The 20,226-nt window shown below is 41.1% G+C and overlaps 1 protein-coding gene across 1 annotated transcript in view; it reads left to right on the top strand.

Moving 5' to 3' along the window:
* The window catches only part of LOC126094446 (putative helicase MOV-10), a 474,995-nt gene that overhangs the window by 314,524 nt on the left and 140,245 nt on the right, over positions 1-20,226 (top strand). Inside the window, exon 13 of the mRNA XM_049908818.1 lies at positions 14,513-14,638. Within this exon, the coding sequence (XP_049764775.1) occupies positions 14,513-14,638 (126 nt within the window). The remainder of the gene's footprint in view (positions 1-14,512; positions 14,639-20,226) is intronic.

Genomic DNA, 20,226 nt, shown 5'->3' on the forward strand with positions numbered 1-20,226 from the left:
AAAGAAGATGCTCCACACCAACAAATCCCTTTCATACAGCATGGTCAACCAGGGTTGGCATATTTGCAGTGATAAAAGCCACCGTGCTCAGTATGCTGAAGGTCTCACAAAGGCCTTTACAGACAGACTCTATCGCCCAGACCTAGTCTGCAAATAGATTTCCCATGCCATATCCCTACACACCCCGAATCCTCCCACCACTCCCCACAACCAGCTACAAAGGAGCATCTTCTTCATTACCTAACACCACCATGGACTGGAACAAATGGACTACATTCTCTGCCAACACTTCGATTGTCTATCATCGTACCCTGGAATTAGAGACATCCTACGCAAGATCCTTTCCACCGCTTCTAAACTGGTGTCCCACCCACCCAACCTCCACCACATTCTAATGCAACCATATGCCAACCGAGTTGCAAACACATGCCAGAGGGATCTTTTTCCTGTGGAAGACCCATGTACAAGACCTGCTCAATCCACCCACCCGCCACTTTCTACTCCAGTTCTGTCACAGGCTTATCCTACCCCATCAGAGGCCAGGCCACCTGTGAAAGCAACCATGTTATACACTAGCTCTGCTGCAATCACTGTTCAGCTTTTTATATTGGTATGACTACCAACCAGCTGTCCGTGAAGGTGACTGGCCACTGCCAAATTGCAGCGTAAAGGAAAGTGGGCCACCCTGTGGCACAACATGCAGTTGTACATAAGATACTTGATTTCAATGGTTACTTCACAATCTGGGTCACCTAGATACTACCCTACACCACCACCTTTTCTGAATTGCACAGATAGGAGTTATTCTTACAACACATTCTCTGCTACTGAAATCATCTTGGCCTCACATCTACCAGTATTTTCCCCTTCTCTGCTCCTCTTCTTTCTGCTCCCCATTCTTTTTCTCCTCCTCTCTCTCCCTCACTGCCTCTTGATGCTGTGCCTGTCATTTCTGTTGTGCCACTTCTAGTCCCTGTGTGTTCTGTCAGCCAGTGTCAATTCCTCTTCCCCTGTACCCTACTATCCTCCCCCGCCCCCACCCGTTTCCCGATTGTTGGTCCCATTTGGTGTGTTTCTGTTGCAGTATGGCCTGAATGGCTGGAGGTACCGTGTGTGTGTGTATGTGTGTGTGTGTGTGTGTGTGTTTGTTTGAGGTGTGCCTGCTTATGAATGTGTATGTAGTTCTGAGGAAGGCATTGGCCAAGAGCTGATATGTAACAGTCTTTTCATCGTGCCTGTTTCAACTCAGCATGTCATGGTTACAGTGAGTAGCAATCTATATTTTTCATTATGAAAGGTCTGCTATTTAAAATTGTGGTAGGTACATAGAAAATAGAAAATTCCTAGGTAATGAAAAGATACCACTGTAACCATGTTGATATTTAGGAAATGTGTTAATCACAAATGCAACAACTATAGAGCTACTCCACTGTTCTCGGTACCTAGAAAAAGTTTCTATAGAATCTTACAAACTGCAAAGTTATCCCAAAATTCACTGACAAAGTTTCAGTGGTTGTTCAGGTATATTTTTTGTGTATTTTGATATAAGTGACATGTGCTCCCTGTGGCTCATTGCAGAATAATTGCATTCAGCCTGATTACTTGCATTTATCATTGTATCTATATTGCAATTAAAATACCTGCATAACAGTGTGAATGTGAATGGTATGTGCTGAGGTATTTGGTTGAAAACTTTTTCCATCAACTCATTGTATGTACTATTGACAACAGTAATGCACACGTCACTCATTGACCTCATGCCTGTTCTCAGTACTGCTCGTATTTGTGTTTCTGAGAAGGCTGGTTGTATGTTAACAGTGATACTCATCAGTATGGATATGCACCTTTGCATCTACAGTTAGACCTTCAAGCAACCAGATCCTTTCTTGTTAGAATGGAAGATACTGGCCATGTGATGTAAGCCAGAACACTTTGTCTAGAAGATTTGCACGGAAACAAAGGTAACCAAAAAAATCACAGTGAACATCATTTCTCTAACGATGCACTGGAAACCACAGTTGTCTTATACCAAATACAGTAAAACCTTGGTAATTCGAGCCCTGGCAATCCAAACCTCCATTTAATCCAAGGTGTTTGACAGATGACTACTACATTTCATCGATTAACTGAAAATACACTGTGTGTAAAATCAGCAGCTGAGATGTACACACTTACATTGTTTACAATCAAGCCTTCTTAAAATGCTGTTGTTGTCTCACCCACTACCAGTCAGCCAGTGACTCTTCAGGCTCAATGTGATACATATGCGTAGTCAGGTCTTGTTACATATTTATTGTTTTTCCTGCCATTTTTCTCCAATATGAGTTCTGACTCTTCAAAACAGAGCAGGAAATTTGTTTCTTTGGGAACAAAAGTTTTAGTACTGAAAATATTGGCAGTGGGAAGACAAAAAAAGTTTCCAGCAGAGTTGGGCATAGGTAGAGTAACAGTAGGTGGGGATGACAAAACAGAATGAAACTAGAAAATGACTTCCTCTTCTTCTAAAAAGCGTCATAATTCATTAATCCTAAAACTATGAAATCATCAGATTACAAAAAACTAGTGAAGCCCTTTATTTGTGGTTTACTCAGCTGTGAGCTAAAGAAGTCCAATACGAGGTCTGGAGGTTGAGGGGAAGGCACTCTTATTTCAAAAATAATTAGAAGAAGCAGAACAAATTTTTTCTGCTAGTTCGGGCTGCTGGATAGTTGGACAAGAAGATATGGGATGCACCAGCTTGAAATCTGCAGTGAAAAGTTATCTCCTGACAGCTAGGTGTCAAAGTGATCCGAGAAAAAAAATGATAGAAATATAGTAAATCAGGAAAATCTGTCACTAGATCAAATGATGAGACAGCACTCAATTATAGAATGTTTCTGACTAAAATACTAGCAGCTAGAATGAAGCTTCTGCTCCAGGTTATAAGAAATCAAAAGATAGAGTAACAATCATAGCTTTCAGCAGTGTCTCTAGTGATCATAAACTAATAAGTCTGCCATACTAAGAGTATTCAAAAATATACAGAAGTCAGCCTTACCAGTTTCGTGTAAAAATTAAACAACTGCTTTAAGGAGAGATTTTTTTGACACATTTGTGCCAGAAATTAAAAAAAAAATATTTAAGAACAGAAAGTTACCACCCAAGGCAACCCTTACTCTAGGCAATGAAGTATGTCACCCCAAACCTGAATAATTTCATAGAGGTGACTTTTTTTACACCTCTCAGAACACTGGTATTTCCCAGTCAATGGACTAAGGAACACTGACATGTATGAAAACAATGTATCAGAAAAAGTTGTTGCAAACACTTCAACAGTCAACAGAAAATGAGCCCCAATCAGTAGAAGCTGTCCTGAAAAAAATTAATTTGAAGTATGTTATCTACTGAGTTGCAGAAGCTTGGGGTCATTTAAATTCAGCAACACTAAAAAAAGTCTTTGGAAACTCTCTCAGAGAAACATAATGAAAATGAAAAAATAATGAAATGTGCAGCAGAATGTGGCAACTTGAGTTAACATTATGTGTCTACACAGGTGGCAGGAGTACACTGCTGAGAACAGGTATTCTTGGTACACTAGTAATAGTTGCACAGTTGTTAATGTAACACACATGCATCTACAGTAAATGTTTGAGTTTCTACTAGAACATTATTTCCAAAATAAACTTTAAGTAATAGATTACTTGAGGAAATAACTTTTTTTACTGTAATAATATGAGTAATGTAAACATTAAGTTCTGAATCTGTTTTTAAATGAAAGGCCTCTAAAATTGTCACTCTTTGTATAATTCAAGTTTTTGTAAATTCAAGCTCTACTCAGTCCCAGTTACCTTGAACTACTGAGACTTTATGATACTCAGAAAATATCTCTGAACAACATCCAAAATTTTGTTAGTAGTGTTTGGGATCACCCTGTACATGAGGGAGGAAGATTGAGGGCAGTATGGCTTTTGTCCAGCAAAGGTAGTGACAATATCATCTTCACACATATGAAATGTCTAGAGAAATACAAGATCCCATTTCTTGCTGCATTTTTGGATTCGGAGTAAGCATCTGATATGGTTCATAAAGCTGAACTCTGGATGTTGGTGGGCTTTATGTTGATGCATCAGGAGCCCGTATGCAACTTGCACAAATTGTATGACAGCTGAAAATCAGATATCTACTGAATTCATTACAAGGCGAGTAGTTCATTATAGCTATAACCTCAGCTTCTACTTTTCATAATGTAACTTTAGCAGGTAACGAAGACATGTAGCACAAAACTTGAAAAGCTTAACATTGGAAACTTAAAAAGCTTAACATTGGAAATTACTGGATGAAACATGTTCAGTTGATGAGCTAAACTTTTGCAGAAGAACATGTGATAGTAGTCTCTAGTGAACATAACCTCCAATGCATCATTGTCTGTATAGAAGAGTTGAAAAAGAAAGAAATGAAGGTTAATGTCTGCAATACAAAAACCATAATTAACGAAAGGTGTGAAACACAGTTGAATGAAAACCATGAAAAAAAGTTTGTAAATTAAAGTACTCAGGGTCCTCTGTCAGGTGTGCAGATGAGAAGATTGATGAACACATTCTGGCTAGAGTTAGGGTAGTAAGCTTTCAGTTTAATGCTTCAGATGGAATTCTCACAAAAAGAGAGGTATATCGAAAGACACATATGTAGATCTAACTGGGTACTGCACAACTTGGGTACTGATTGAGTGAATAAATGTAGAATCCAAGCAGTAAAAATGAGATACCTATAGAATATAAAAAACAGGATGGTGGAACATTATTCAAAACAGTCACTTGAGGAAATATAAATGGGAATCCTCTGGAGAAGACTGTATTCAAGAATCATAGCTGACGTCATTTGGCATGTCCAGTGAATGTACTGTGTTCAAAAATTCAGTGCCCAACCTAACTTGGATGATACTGGAGACAGAAACAAACATATTTCATAAAGCGGAAACCCATATTGTCTGGCTATGAGCATGCGTAGGTAATACATGAGTGGAACAGATAAAGGTCATTGTGTCTAATGTTGTTACACTAAATGTTAGTTTGAGAAAAATAGTGTGTTGTAATTTCATGCTCTTCGAGCCTGAGTCAGTTAAAATGCACTTTGAAGAATCAGTCCAAGAAGTAATAACCAGTACTTTTGCAGTTGGAGGATCAACTGGGGAGGACCCGTATATTGGCCAGCAACATCCCTGGACCTCACACCATTAGACATCTTTCTCCGGGGCTACATGAAAGTCAAGGTGTATTCTAACCCTCTCAACATGGAGGCAGAATTGGTTGCAAGAATTCTTGCAGCAGCCACACAAATACAGAAAACACTAAGCATTTTTCAGTGAACACGGGGCTCCCTGCTACATTGATTCTAGCATTGCACTGAGGTTAATTTTCAACATTTATTGTGATATAAAAGTGATCAGAACTATAAAGTAATGAAAAACGTTTAACACTTTTTTCTTCTCAACACACACAGCAACATCCTGCATACTCCATACTCCAGCAATATGCATTTCTGACACATGGTTGCTTTTCAAAATATATTTATTTTTGTCTCCATCATCATACCTGTTAGTTTGCTCACAGAATTTTTGATCACCTTGTAGGAAGATATTGTACCAAGTTTAAGGAAGAACTTTATGATAGAAGGGACAAAGGGTCAAGTACAGCCAAGAAATACTTTCGAGAATGGAACAGAAGAGACACTGTGTGACAGGGAATTGTTAGTGAGATAGGCACCCTCTTCCTTATCATGAGTCAGTTCCTCTCATCCTGAGATCCGGGTGATCTGCCCTTCCTTTTTAATCTTCCTCCTTTCTTCTCACTGAGGAATGAATTAATATTTCTGGAAACTAGGATAATGTCATCCTTTTTATGCATGTCTATTGACATTACTGTAGGTAGTGGGGAATGGGTGTGGTAATTATGATGACAAATAAACACTCACACTCCTGTCACTTACTATGAATACTTTTATTCTCACAGCATATACACAATGTGTGTAGCATAGAATGCATACTACAGAGAACTGATCTGGCAAAGATACAGTTGTTCTTGCTTCAGTAGGGCAGCAGTATTACGGGCGGGGGGGTTAGAGTGGTTCCATGTCCCCACAGTACTGAGCATTTCAACTACTGAAAATAAGTACTGGCCAGCAATTCTGTCTCCAGTAATTAGTAATCTAGATTGTCACTTACTTTTGAGGATATAGAAGACCTTTACAAAGAGTTCCAGAAGCTGATAAATGATACTAATACAAATCAAAAGTGTCTTAGAATAGCACAATGTACCCATAACAAGAATAACAATAATGGAAATTCCCAGATGGACCAAAACATAAACTAAGGAAAAGGGAACCACTACTCAGCTGTAGGAGACTGATGCTTGGAATACAGAAACGCGTAACAGAAAACAACATTCACACAAAAGCACTAACTTTTAAAATTAATATTTTAGCAAACAATACAGAAATTTTTCCTGATATGATAGTCGCAAACCACTGGATATTGATCAGGCATCAAATCAGTAATGTAAACTATGAGAACTTTAAAAATGGGAGCTATGCCTTCTTAAAGTAAGCAATGAGTTCAGAAATGTGTAAAATGGAGAGTATACAGCCAACAATATGGAAACTATAGATTGATACTCACCACATAGAGGAGGTGTTGAGTCACAGATAGCCACAGAGAAAAAGAATACTATAAATATTTGGCTTTCAGACTAAGTCCCTCATCAGATGTTAACATTCACACAAGCACAACTCACACACATGACCACTCTTACTTCTGCATGCTAATGCCCTATTGTGATTGCATCTGAGGTGAGCAGCAATTTAGTTGATGTGTATGAAGGGGGAATGAAAGAGTTGTGGGCAGAGAGGGCGAGAGGTAACAGAGTGGGGATGGGGAGAAAATGGTATTAGTGCCTATGGGAGTGTACAGGGAGAGTTCCCATTTGGGCGATGCAGAAAAGCTAATGTTAGTGCGAGATGTCCAGATGCCACAGGATGTAAAGCAGTCAGTAAAATGGTGCACATCATGCTGGGTGGTATGTTTGGCAACTGGGTGCCCCAACTGTCTCATGGCCAGAGTTTCACAATGGCCATTCACGCAGACAAATGATCTGTTTCCAGAATGAGATTTTCACTCTGTAGCGGAGTGTGTGCTGATATGAAACTTTCTGGCAGATTAAAACTGTGTACTGGATCGAGATTTGAACTCGGGACCTTTGCCTTTCGCGGGCAAGTGCTCTACCATCTGAGCTACCCAAGCACAACTCACAACCCATCCTCACAGCTTCAATTCTGCCAGTACCTCTTCTCCTACCTTCCAAACTACACAGAAGCTCTTCTGTGAACCTTTCCAGAATGAGATTTTCAGTCTGCAGCTGAGTGTGTGCTGATATGAAACTTCCTGGCAGATTAAAACTGTATGCCGGACCAAGACTCGAACTCGGAACCTTTGCCTTTCGCAGGCAAGTGCTCTACCATCTCAGTCCAGTACACTTTAATCTGCCAGGAAGTTTCATATCAGCACACACTCAGCTGCAGAGTGAAAATCTCATTCTGGAAACATCCCTCAGGCTGAGGCTAAGCCATATCTCTGCAATATCCTTTCTTCTGGGAGTGCTAGTTCTGCAAGGTTTGCAGAAAAACTTTTATGAAGTTTGGAAGGTAGGAGATGAGGTACTGGCAGAATTGAAGCTGTGAGGACAGGTTGTGAGTCATGCTTGGGTAGCTCAGATGGTAGAGCACTTGTCCGCAAAAGGCAAAGGTCCCGAGTTAGAGTTTCGGTCTGGCACACAGTTTTAATCTGCCAGGAAGTTTCAAATGATCTGTTAGTTGTCATGTCCACAGAGAATGTGGCACAGTGGTTGTGGCTGAGTTGGTAAATCACATGGCTGTTTTCACGGGTGGCCCTGCCTTTCGGGGGATATGAGATGCCTGTGACAGGCTTGGAATAGGTGATAGGGGTAGGAGTGTGGATCAAGTTTTGCATCTAGGTCTGTTACAGGGATATAGAGGTACGGAGCAGGGGTGGAGTATGGATGGACAAGCATATTGCATAGGCATGGTGATGGTGGAATACCACAGTGGGAAAGTTGGAAGGGTATTTTTCATTTCAGGATACAATGAGAGGCAGAGACCAGTTGCTTCAGTCTTAAATGGTACTGAGTCAAGAGATGAGTGCTCATTTCCGGATGGGAGTGGGGGCAAGGCATGGAACACCTGTTTCTGAACAAGGTTGGGAGGATAATTTCCAGTGAGATCCTTGGCATATCTGGAGAGGGACTGCTTGTCACTACATGTGTGACAACCATGGGTGGCTAGGTTGCATGGAACAAAACTTCTCGGTATGGAATGGTGCCACCATTGCAATTGCATAGTCCTTTCGCTGTCTCTACTTCTATCACTTCCCCTGTCCCCTCCGCTCCTCCTCCAAGCACATTCTCTTAATGTTGCACTCAACAGCCCTATCCAGTATCCTGTACCCTCCATGTCCCTGCATGCTTCCACACAGCACTAGCATCATCCATCACTCCTAATTTGCTATCCCTCTACTTGTCCACCACACATTGCTTCTGTATCCCCACTACCCATTCCATGTAGGTTGGTGCTCACCACAAACACACTCGGAGTCAGGTCTTAGCACATGGAGATGACAGTGGCCATCTGTATGTGAGTTGACTTGTATAAATTTGTGTGAGTTTTCTGTCTGATAAAAGACTTACATTGGTCCAATAGCTGAATATTTCTAGCATTCTTTTTCATTGTACCTGTCTTCTATGCAATGCCTCATGTGTGTGGTTAGAAGCAAACTATCCTTCCCATATTTCTTTTATTCTGTGCTGGACCTTCCATTGTTGAAGATTCTGGACTTTGCTCTGTTGAAGATTTACACTTTCCCTGCAATACATCCTGTGTTCCCGTAACCCTCCTGGCCTCAACCTTTATTAGTCACTGTCCCCACCCATCCAGCCCCTCCCTGTTCCCATTCCAGCACTACACAGCCATCATTTCACTGCTACACCCAGTCTTTTATTTTCTTTTTCTTTCTCTCCTTTCCACTACTTACCCCCTCCCCCCCTTCCCACCTTCTCTTCTGCCCTCTGTGTAAACTGCAGCACTTCAGTGTCCACCACCCCCACCATACTATCCTTCCCCCTCCCCGCCCCAGCCTCCTCCTTACCCCCACCCAGTCGCCACTCCCATCATGCACTGATGCTGCTGCTCATAGTGTGGTTTCAGTTGCCTGAGACTGCAGACATGTGTGCAAATTGCATTTGTGCACATTTGTGTGTGTGTGTGTGTGTGTGTGTGTGTGTGTGGGCGTGTGCGTGTGCATTGCTGACAAAGTCCTTAATGGTAGAGAAACATATAGAAGCATGTGCCTGTGAGCTTAAATTAAATAAAGGCACATTTATGATTGTAACTGTATATAGGTCCCCATCAGGAAATTTTCATCTATTTCTGAAAAATTTGGACTCCTTGTTGTGCTATCTGTCAGACAGGGGGAAGCAAATTATTATTTGTGGGGACTTCAATGTAGATTCTCTGAAAAAGGGTAATAGGAAAAATGACCTTGAAGTATTACTCGGTTCTTTCAATTTGACACCCGTTATTGATTTTCCTACTCGGGTGATAAAGGATAGCAGCTCACTGATAGATAACTTCTTTATAGACCAAGATAAGTTTAACCAGATAAATGCTCAGCCTGTTGAGAAGGGTCTTTCTGATCATGGTGCACAGCTAGTTACAATATATGACATAGCTCCATTCAGCAATACTAAACAGTCATCCAAAGTAGTACGTTCAGTCAACGATTTAACAATTGCAAATTTCAGGGAAAGCCTACAGCAGTTAGACTGGGATGAGGTGTACCGTGAACCTGATGCCAATTTAAAATATAATTTATTTCATGACATTTTTGTAAATGTATTTGAAAACTGCTTCCCCAAGAAAATAGTTAAATATACTTGTAAGAAACCTTGTAACAAACCATGGCTTACTAAGGGTATAAAAATATCTTGTAACCGGAAAAGGGAAATGTATCTGACAGCAAGAAAGAGTAGTGACCCAGAAACTATCAAACATTATAAAAACTACTGTGTTATATTAAGAAAAGTTATTAAAAAATCCAGAAGTATGTGTATCATGTCTGAAATCAGCAACTCTGATAATAAAATTAAAACAATTTGGAATATTATTAAAAGAGAAACAGGTCAACCAAGAGCACAGGAAGACAGTATTACCATCAAATTGAATGAAAACTTTACGAACAAAAAGTCAGAAGTTGAAAATATTTTTAATAATCATTTTCTAAATGTTGTGGATATAGTAGGATCCAGGTGTTCCTTAGAAGATGCTAGGCTGTTAATGGAAGAGGCCATACCTATGCAATTTCATACAATTGAAATCTCACCCACTTCTCCCTCTGAAATTAGGAAAATAATAAATTTGCTTAAAAGCAAAAACTCACATGGAATCGATGGCATTTCCAGCCAAATACTTAAAGCTTGTTCTCAACAGATAAGTAAGATGCTCAGCCACCTGTGTAATAGCTCTCTGGAACAAGGCATTTTCCCTGATAGACTGAAATATGCTATTGTTATACCTTTGCATAAAAAGGGGGATAGATCTGATGTCAACAATTACCATCCAATCTCCCTTCTAACAGCTTTATCCAAAATTTTTGAGAAAGTAATGTATTCAAGAGTAGCTTCACATATCTGTAACAATGAAGTACTAACAAAATGTCAGTTTGGTTTCCAGAAAGGTTTTTCAACAGAAAATGACATATATGCTTTCACCAATCAAATTTTGAATGATCTGAATAACCGAACACCACCCAGTGGGATTTTTTGTGATCTCTCAAAGGCTTTTGATTGTGTAAATCATGAAATTCTGCTAGACAAGCTCAAGTATTGTGGCATGAGTGGGACAGTGCACAAATGGTTTAATTCGTACCTAACTGGAAGAGTGCAGAAATTTGAAATAAGTAGTTCTCATAATATGCAAAGATCAGCACATTCCTCAAACTGGGGAACTATCAAGAATGCGGTTCCACAAGGGTCAGTCTTGGGTTCTTTGTTGTTCTTAATATACACTCCTGGAAATGGAAAAAAGAACACATTGACACCGGTGTGTCAGACCCACCATACTTGCTCCGGACACTGCGAGAGGGCTGTACAAGCAATGATCACACGCACGGCACAGCGGACACACCAGGAACCGCGGTGTTAGCCGTCGAATGGCGCTAGCTGTGCAGCATTTGTGCACCGCCGCCGTCAGTGTCAGCCAGTTTGCCGTGGCATACGGAGCTCCATCGCAGTCTTTAACACTGGTACCATGCCGCGACAGCGTGGACGTGAACCGTATGTGCAGTTGACGGACTTTGAGCGAGGGCGTATAGTGGGCATGCGGGAGGCCGGGTGGACGTACCGCCGAATTGCTCAACACGTGGGGCGTGAGGTCTCCACAGTACATCGATGTTGTCGTCAGTGGTCGGCGGAAGGTGCACGTGCCCATCGACCTGGGACCGGACCGCAGCGACGCACGGATGCACGCCAAGACCGTAGGATCCTGCGCAGTGCCGTAGGGGACCGCACCGCCACTTCCCAGCAAATTAGGGACACTGTTGCTCCTGGGGTATCGGCGAGGACCATTCGCAACCGTCTCCATGAAGCTGGGCTACGGTCCCGCACACCGTTAGGCCGTCTTCCGCTCACGCCCCAACATCGTGCAGCCCGCCTCCAGTGGTGTCGCGACAGGCGTGAATGGAGGGACGAATGGAGACGTGTCGTCTTCAGCGATGAGAGTCGCTTCTGCCTTGGTGCCAATGATGGTCGTATGCGTGTTTGGCACCGTGCAGGTGAGCGCCACAATCAGGACTGCATACGACCGAGGCACACAGGACCAACACCCGGCATCATGGTGTGGGGAGCGATCTCCTACACTGGCCGTACACCACTGGTGATCGTCGAGGGGACACTGAATAGTGCACGGTACATCCAAACCGTCATCGAACCCATCGTTCTACCATTCCTAGACCGGCAAGGGAACTTGCTGTTCCAACAGGACAATGCACGTCCGCATGTATCCCGTGCCACCCAACGTGCTCTAGAAGGTGTAAGTCAACTACCCTGGCCAGCAAGATCTCCGGATCTGTCCCCCATTGAGCATGTTTGGGACTGGATGAAGCGTCGTCTCACGCGGTCTGCATGTCCAGCACGAACGCTGGTCCAACTGAGGCGCCAGGTGGAAATGGCATGGCAAGCCGTTCCACAGGACTACATCCAGCATCTCTACGATCGTCTCCATGGGAGAATAGCAGCCTGCATTGCTGCGAAAGGTGGATATACACTGTACTAGTGCCGACATTGTGCATGCTCGGTTGCCTGTGTCTATGTGCCTGTGGTTCTGTCAGTGTGATCATGTGATGTATCTGACCCCAGGAATGTGTCAATAAAGTTTCCCCTTCCTGGGACAATGGATTCATGGTGTTCTTATTTCAATTTCCAGGAGTGTATATTAATGACTTGCCATTCTATATTCATGAAGAGGCAAAGTTAGTTCTCTTTGCTGATGATACAAGTATAGTAATCACACCTGACAAACAAGAATTAACTGATGAAATTGTCAATACTGTCTTTCAGAAAATTACTAAGTGGTTCCTTGTAAACGGACTCTCACTGAATTTTGATAAGACACAGTACATACAGTTGCGTACAGTGAATGGTATGACGCCATTAATAAATATAGACCTTAATCAGAAGCATATAGCTAAGGTAGAATATTCCAAATTTTTAGGTGTGTCCATTGATGAGAGATTAAATTGGAAGAAACACATTGATGATCTGCTGAAACGTTTAAGTTCAGCTACTTATGCAATAAGGGTCATTGCAAATTTTGGTTATAAACATCTTAGTAAATTAGCTTACTATTTTCACTCGTTGCTTTCATATGGCATCATAGTTTGGGGTAATTCATCACTGAGGAATAAAGTATTTATTGCACAAAATCGTGTAATCAGAATAATAGCTGCAGTCCACCCAAGATCATCCTGCAGACATTTATTTAAGGATCTAGGGATATTCACAGTAGCTTCTCAGTATATATACTCTCTTATGAAATTTGTTATTAACAACCAAACCCAATTCAAAAGTAATAGCAGTGTGCATAACTACAATACTAGGAGAAAGGATGATCTTCACTATTCAAGATTAAATCTAGCTTTGGCACAGAAAGGGGTGAATTATACCAAATAGTATCAGAAGTCTGACAGATAACCAACAAGTATTTAAGAAGAAATTAAAAGAATTTCTGGATGACAACTCCTTCTACTCCATAGAGGAATTATAGATATAAATTTTAAAAAATTAAAAAAAAAATAAAAACAAAATAAAAACAAAAAAACACAAAAAATGAAAAAGTTGTTATATTAACTTAAGTATGTTGTTAAATTAACTTAATTATGTCATGTATTGGAAAATTTGACTCGTTCCACATCATTACGAAATATTGTATTCATGATCCATGGAACTAGTATTAATCTAATCTAATCTAATCTAATCTAATCTGAAAGCTATAATTGTGTGATTCTTTTTGTTGTGCCAATCATGACTCTGCATCTCCACTGTATGGTGAGTCGCAACTTTCCTTCTTTAATATTGTTACATTCAATCCTGGATTTTCCATTGTTTGAAGATTACACAGACCTAGATGAAAGCAACAGTTGTTTAACAATGGCATTATGACAGCAACTCATGATCTTGCATGTAGGAGGAAAGCAAAAGAAAAAGAAAGTAAATCTCAACAGTGTAGGAAAAGACAGATTGCTACTTACTGTAAAGAAGACATGTTAAGTTGCAGACAGGCAGGATTAAAAGACACTTACATAAAGCTTTCGACCACAGCCTTCATAAGTAAAAGAGAGACACAAACAATTCATACACACAAGCAAGCACATCTCATGCACACATGACCGCCAACTCCAGCTTCTTGGGCCAGACAGCCTCAAATATCATATAGATTATCCGGTTTTTAACCATAAGATGATAGTCTCAAGCAATCAATAATAAAGAAATGATAGAATTTGTCAAATTAAACAAACCATCTGGAAGTATAAGAAGACAAAATGAATATTTGGTAAAACAAACAATTGTAAGCAATGTGACTGTGAAGGAAACATATCAGGAACTAATGATCATGTCTTGACACTGGTGAAGTTTAGCTGTTAAACCTTGATATTGGTTGCATTAACAAGAAATATCTCCAAAAAATTGAAAGATTTTTAGAGCCTGAATTCAAGTACATGCATATCATGCATTTGCTTCCAAGCAAGTATAGTTTGCAGACAGTATGAAGAATTAAGTCAAATACATGAATAAAAACCAGCCAATAACACACTTTTTTTTCAAGTCACTGAAATCAATTTGTAGGCTACTGTTTACTATAATTCCTATGAAGGTATAATTCTATTTTCATAATGCATTTTGTTCTCTTTTTACAGTGACAATATACCTGAAGAGATTAAAGCAAGCAGTAATTTTGATACGGAAGAGAAAGCATTTTATTACTCACTTGAAGAGGTGTTAAAGAAAAATGTGGTTGTATCAACTCTTATCACTGCTGGCAGGTTTGTTACTTTAATATAACACACAGTGATAATTGATTATGTAACTGTGGAATGGTTTTTAAACTAAAAGTAAATAGCAAGTATTCTAAAAGGCAAAAGAGCCACTATAGTCACCAGTTTTCATTATAATATGGATGAATCTTGTACCTAAGTGTAAGTGGTTTGTTAAAATATGTTTTATTTATGTTAACAAACATTTACATAAAGTAGATGAATAATCATGTAACAGAGCAGTAACTGAGCAGGAGACAGGCATATAGGAAAGGAATTTAACTAACTGAACTAAGCAAATGTTGTAGCGAAGTTCTTGTAGAATGTAAATACTGTTGAATTACACTGTAAAGCAGAAGCGTTGAGCTGTCAATAGGTGCACACAAAAGAAAGAAAACTTACTGCATTTAGGAGTTATTCTTTAAGAAGCTTCAGTAAAATGAAACACACACACACACCCTAGCCCCTACAAGGAGCAGCTAGACTCTCAGTGCCAATGTTATTCTTCGGCAGATGGACTGCTTGTGGTGGGGTTAGTGTCAGGTGGGTTGGGTAGAGGAAAAGGGAGGCAGGAGGCAGAGAGAGGGCTGGAGTTGGGGGGCTAGCATCTCAGAGGGAGGTTACTGGTTTACTGATTAGGAATGTGGAAGGGAGGAGTGGCAGGAGTATGGCTGAGACAATTGTGGTGGCTGGTGGGAAGCAAAACTTGCTGAAGGTGATGTGAATTGGGAGGGGGTGATAGGATGGACATCTCGCCCTGGATCCTTCCCACCCCTCCCAAAGTGGTGTTCCATCACCCAATCAATCTAGACAACATCCTAGTCCATCCCTATGCCACTCTCATTCCCAGACTATTGCCAGAGGTGCAAGACCTACTCAAATCTGTACACCCAGCATCTCCTACTCCAGTCCTAACAGGCTTATCATACCCCATCAGGGGTTGGGACACCTGTGAAAGCACACATGTCATACACCAACTCTGTTGCAAACGCTGCTAGCCTTTTAAGTTGATATGACTACCAACTAGTTGTCCACCAGGATGAATGGGCAGTACCAAACTGTTGTCAAGAACAAAGTTGACCTTCCAGTAGTACAACATGCAGCTGAGCACAGCATGCTCAATTTCAAAGTCTGCTTCACAACCTGAACCATCTGGGTCCTTCCCTTCACCATCAGCTTTTCTGAACTGTGCAGATGGGAGTTGCGCTTACAATACATGCTGTGCTCCCGTAATGCTGGCCTCAATCTTAGGTAACTCACAGTCCCTTCACACTCCACCCAACAATTTCCCATTCCTCTGTACTGTTCTTTAACCCCCTCTGTATTCATGTCACCTTCATTACGTGTTGTTTCCCACCAGCCGCCATGATTGTGCCACATAACTGCCACCCCTCCCTCCCACATTCCTAGCAGGATGCTGGCCGCCTCCCTCTGAGCCGCTATCTACCCATCCCCAGTCCATCTCCCTGCCTCCCTCTCCCTCTGCTCAACCAACCCAACACTACCTCCACCACAACCAGCCCATCTGCCGAAAACTAACATTGGCACTGTAAGTTTAGCTGCACCATGTAGGGGCTCAGGCATGTGTGTGTGTGTGTGTGTGTGTGTGTGTGTGTGTGTTTACTTCATTTTATTTTACTCTAGCTCATCAAAGGATAACTAGCAAGTTTTCTTTCTTTTGTGTGTACCTACCAGCAACTCAGCACATCTGCTTTTTTGTGAATGATCTCCTTTAATCCTGAAATCATTCCATGATTTTCCATTGATTGATGGGTTTATTTTAGTTCAAGTTTAATTAGTATGATCATGTGTGATTAAACACAATCTGGCACGTAGTTTTTATGTGGCAGGATGTTCAAAACTAGCACTCTCTCTACTGCAAAGTGGAAATTCAATTTGGGAAAAGATTCCTTAGGCTGTCTCTAAGCTAATTCTCTGCAATACGTTAGTGCTAGTCCCATTAGGTGTGCAGGAGAACGTCTGTAAAATTTGAAAGGTAGCAAAGAAGTACTGGTGGAAGTATAGTGTTGAGGGTGGGCAATGAGTAATGCCTGGCTAGCCTGATCAGTAGAGCATTTACCCACAATAATCAAAGGTTCCAGGTTCAAGTCCTAGTCCGGTACACCAGTTTTAATCTACCAGGAAATTTCAACGAAGAACACTGCTTACGTCAGCTTTACTCTAACAACCTGCAGCTTACTGCTATAACTGTTTTGAAAGAAGCATTTGCTTTAAAACCTTCAACTTTCTTGTTAATTATTTTCAACAGTCATTTTACAACTTAAAGCATAAAACAGAAGAAGGCGATGTGAATTTGAGAAATAAATTATGTTTTCTATCTTGAATCATACATTATTTTAATTTTCACTGCAAAAGTAGTTCATTATAGTTGCACCTATATGGTGCTTGTTGCACAGTCCTAAGTTTTCTCTCTCATGGTAAAATCTATGGTACTTTGTGTACATATGTGTTGTTCAAAAATATGGCATATTTAACACCACATGCAATGGTTAATTAATGGGTGATTGCATGCCACAACAGTCAACTAAAAAAGTACCTTTAACTGGAGTCCAAAATGAAAGCAACAAACTGCTATTTCCCTGCCCTGTGTCTAATTCATGATATAATCATACAAATTGTCATCATCAGATGTAATTATGATCGTGTTCTGCATGGAAGATAGAATTCTGATCAATGGACAGCCACGTCAGTAATGACATCTAAGGGCATCTATCAAATGTGGTAGTGTCCACATTCGCTGTGTACACAGTCACAGACAGTGCAGTGTGGCACAGAGAAGATGCTGTGGAGGGCCATAGGAAGAATGGCAGCAGGAGAGTTGCAAAATAATGAGGCCTGATGGCTTAATGTGAATCGTTCTGTTGTTTCTTGGATGAGGCAACAGTTTATAGAGACCGAAACTGTATCCTAGAGACCAGGGCAGGGCCGACCACATGTGACGTCAGAAGGAGTGGACCATTATTTGGCTGCAAGGGCAAGACAGTACCACCTTACTACTGCATTGCAACTGGCATCCAACCTCGCAGCAGCCCCTGAAATGTTTTATCGAGGCAAACAGTGTACTTAAAGATTCAGCAGAGTGACCTTAATTGTTGGAGACCTGGTATCTGTTTACTTATGATGTGTCTTCGCAGAAGGGAATGTCTAGAGTGGAGCCATCAACAAGCCACCTGGACAGTCAAGAAGTGGGCCAATATTCTTTTCACTGTTGAATCCTGATTTGGTCTGGAGAATGATTCTCAATGGATTCGCATCTGGAGAGCGTGTGGAACATGCTTTCACGACCCAAACATTGTGGAAAGAGACCGATATTGAGGGGGATCCCTAATGGTGTGGGCAGGGATTTTGTTGACCATTCGAACACCTATTCATGAAACTGTATGTGTGAATCAGCAAGATTTAACTGCTGTCAGGTATTGTGAGGAGATCTTGGGATCTCATGCACAGTTGCTGTGGGCCCAGACTTTGTATTGATGGATGATAAATGCGCGACCTCATAGAGCATGGGTGGTTGATATATTTTTGGAAATGGAAGGTATTGCATTCATGGCATGGGCTGCTCGCTCTCCCGATTTGAATCCCATAGAGCATGTCTGAGACACACTACAGAGATGGGTTGCATCACGTCAGCATCCACCAACCATTCTCCAAGACTTGTGAGCAGCTCTACAGGAAGAATGGGCATTATTGCCTCAACATGAGATTGATGACATCATTCACAGCGTGTCCCATTGTTGTCAGGCCTGTATTGGTGCCAGAGGTGATCACACCCCACACTGAGCACATTAACCAGTGTCAGAATGTGTGTGCAAATCTGTTAAGCTGAAAACTGCTCGTTGCAGTTGATTATGTTCTGTATTCTTTATGTTGTTTCTACTTTACTATCACCTGTTTATACTGTTTTGTGATAAAATATATGTTGTTGTTGTTGTGGTCTTCAGTCCTGAGACTGGTTTGATGCAGCTCTCCATGCTACTCTATCCTGTGCAAGCTTCTTCATCTCCCAGTACCTACTGCAACCTACATCCTTCTGAATCTGCTTAGTGTATTCATCTCTTGGTCTCCCCCTACGATTTTTACCCTCCACGCTGCCCTCCAATACTAAATTGGTGATCCCTTGATGCCTCAGAACATGTCCTACCAACCGATCCCTTTTTCTGGTCAAGTTGTGCCACAAACTTCTCTTCTCCCCAATCCTGTTCAATACTTCCTCATTAGTTATGTGATCTACCCATCTAATCTTCAGCATTCTTCTGTAGCACCACATTTCGAAAGCTTCTATTCTCTTCTTGTCCAAACTATTTACCGTCCATGTTTCACTTCCATACATGGCTATACTCCATACAAATACTTTCAGAAATGACTTCCTGACACTTAACTCTATACTCGATGTTAACAAATTTCTCTTCTTCAGAAACGCTCTCCTTGCCATTGCCAGTCTACATTTTATATCCTCTCTACTTCGACCATCATCAGTTATTTTGCTCCCCAAATAGCAAAACTCCTTTACTACTTTAAGTGTCTCATTTCCTAATCTAATACCCTCAACATCACCTGACTTAATTCGACTACATTCCATTATCCTCGTTTTGCTTTTGTTGATGTTCATCTTATATCCTCCCTTCAAGACACCATCCATTCCATTCAACTGCTCTTGCAAGTCCTTTGCTGTCTCTGACAGAATTACAATGTCAGCGGCGAACCTCAAAGTTTTTATTTCTTCTCCATGGATTTTAATACCTACTCCAAATTTTTCTTTTGTTTCCTTTACTGCTTGCTCAATATACAGATTGAATTACATCGGGGAGAGGCTACAACCCTGTCTTACTCCCTTCCCAACCACTGCTTCCCTTTCATGTCCCTCGACTCTTGTAACTGCCATCTGGTTTCTGTACAAATTGTAAATAACCTTTCGCTCCCTGTATTTTACCCCTGCCACCTTCAGAATTTGAAAGAGAGTATTCCAATCAACATTGTCAAAAGCTTTCTCTAAGTCTACAAATGCTAGAACCGTAGGTTTGCCATTCCTTAATCTTTCTTCTAAGATAAGTCGTAAGGTCAGTATTGCCTCACGTGTTCCTACATTTCTATGGAATCCAAACTGATCTTCCCCGAGGTCGGTTTCTACTAGTTTTTCCATTCGTCTGTAAAGAATTCGTGTTAGTATTATGCAGCTGTGGCTTATTAAACTGATAGTTCGGTAATTTTCACATCTGTCAACACCTGCTTTCTTTGGGATTGGAATTATTATATTCTTCTTTAAGTCTGAGGGTATTTCGCCTGTTTCATACATCTTGCTCACCAGGTGGTAGAGTTTTGTCAGGACTGGCTCTCCCAAGGCCGTCAGTAGTTCTAATGGAATGTTGTCTACTCCGGGGGCCTTGTTTCGACTCAGGTCTTTCAGTGCTCTGTCAAACTCTTCACGCAGTATCGTATCTCCCATTTCATCTTCATCTACATCCTCTTCCATTTCCATAATATTGTCCTCAAGTACATCGCCCTTGTATAGACCCTCTATATACTCCTTCCACCTTTCTGTTTTCTCTTCTTTGCTTAGAACTGGGTTTCCATCTGGG

Source organism: Schistocerca cancellata, chromosome 8 (genome assembly GCF_023864275.1).
Source record: "Schistocerca cancellata isolate TAMUIC-IGC-003103 chromosome 8, iqSchCanc2.1, whole genome shotgun sequence".
In the NCBI taxonomy this organism is placed as follows: Eukaryota; Metazoa; Arthropoda; class Insecta; order Orthoptera; family Acrididae; genus Schistocerca; species Schistocerca cancellata.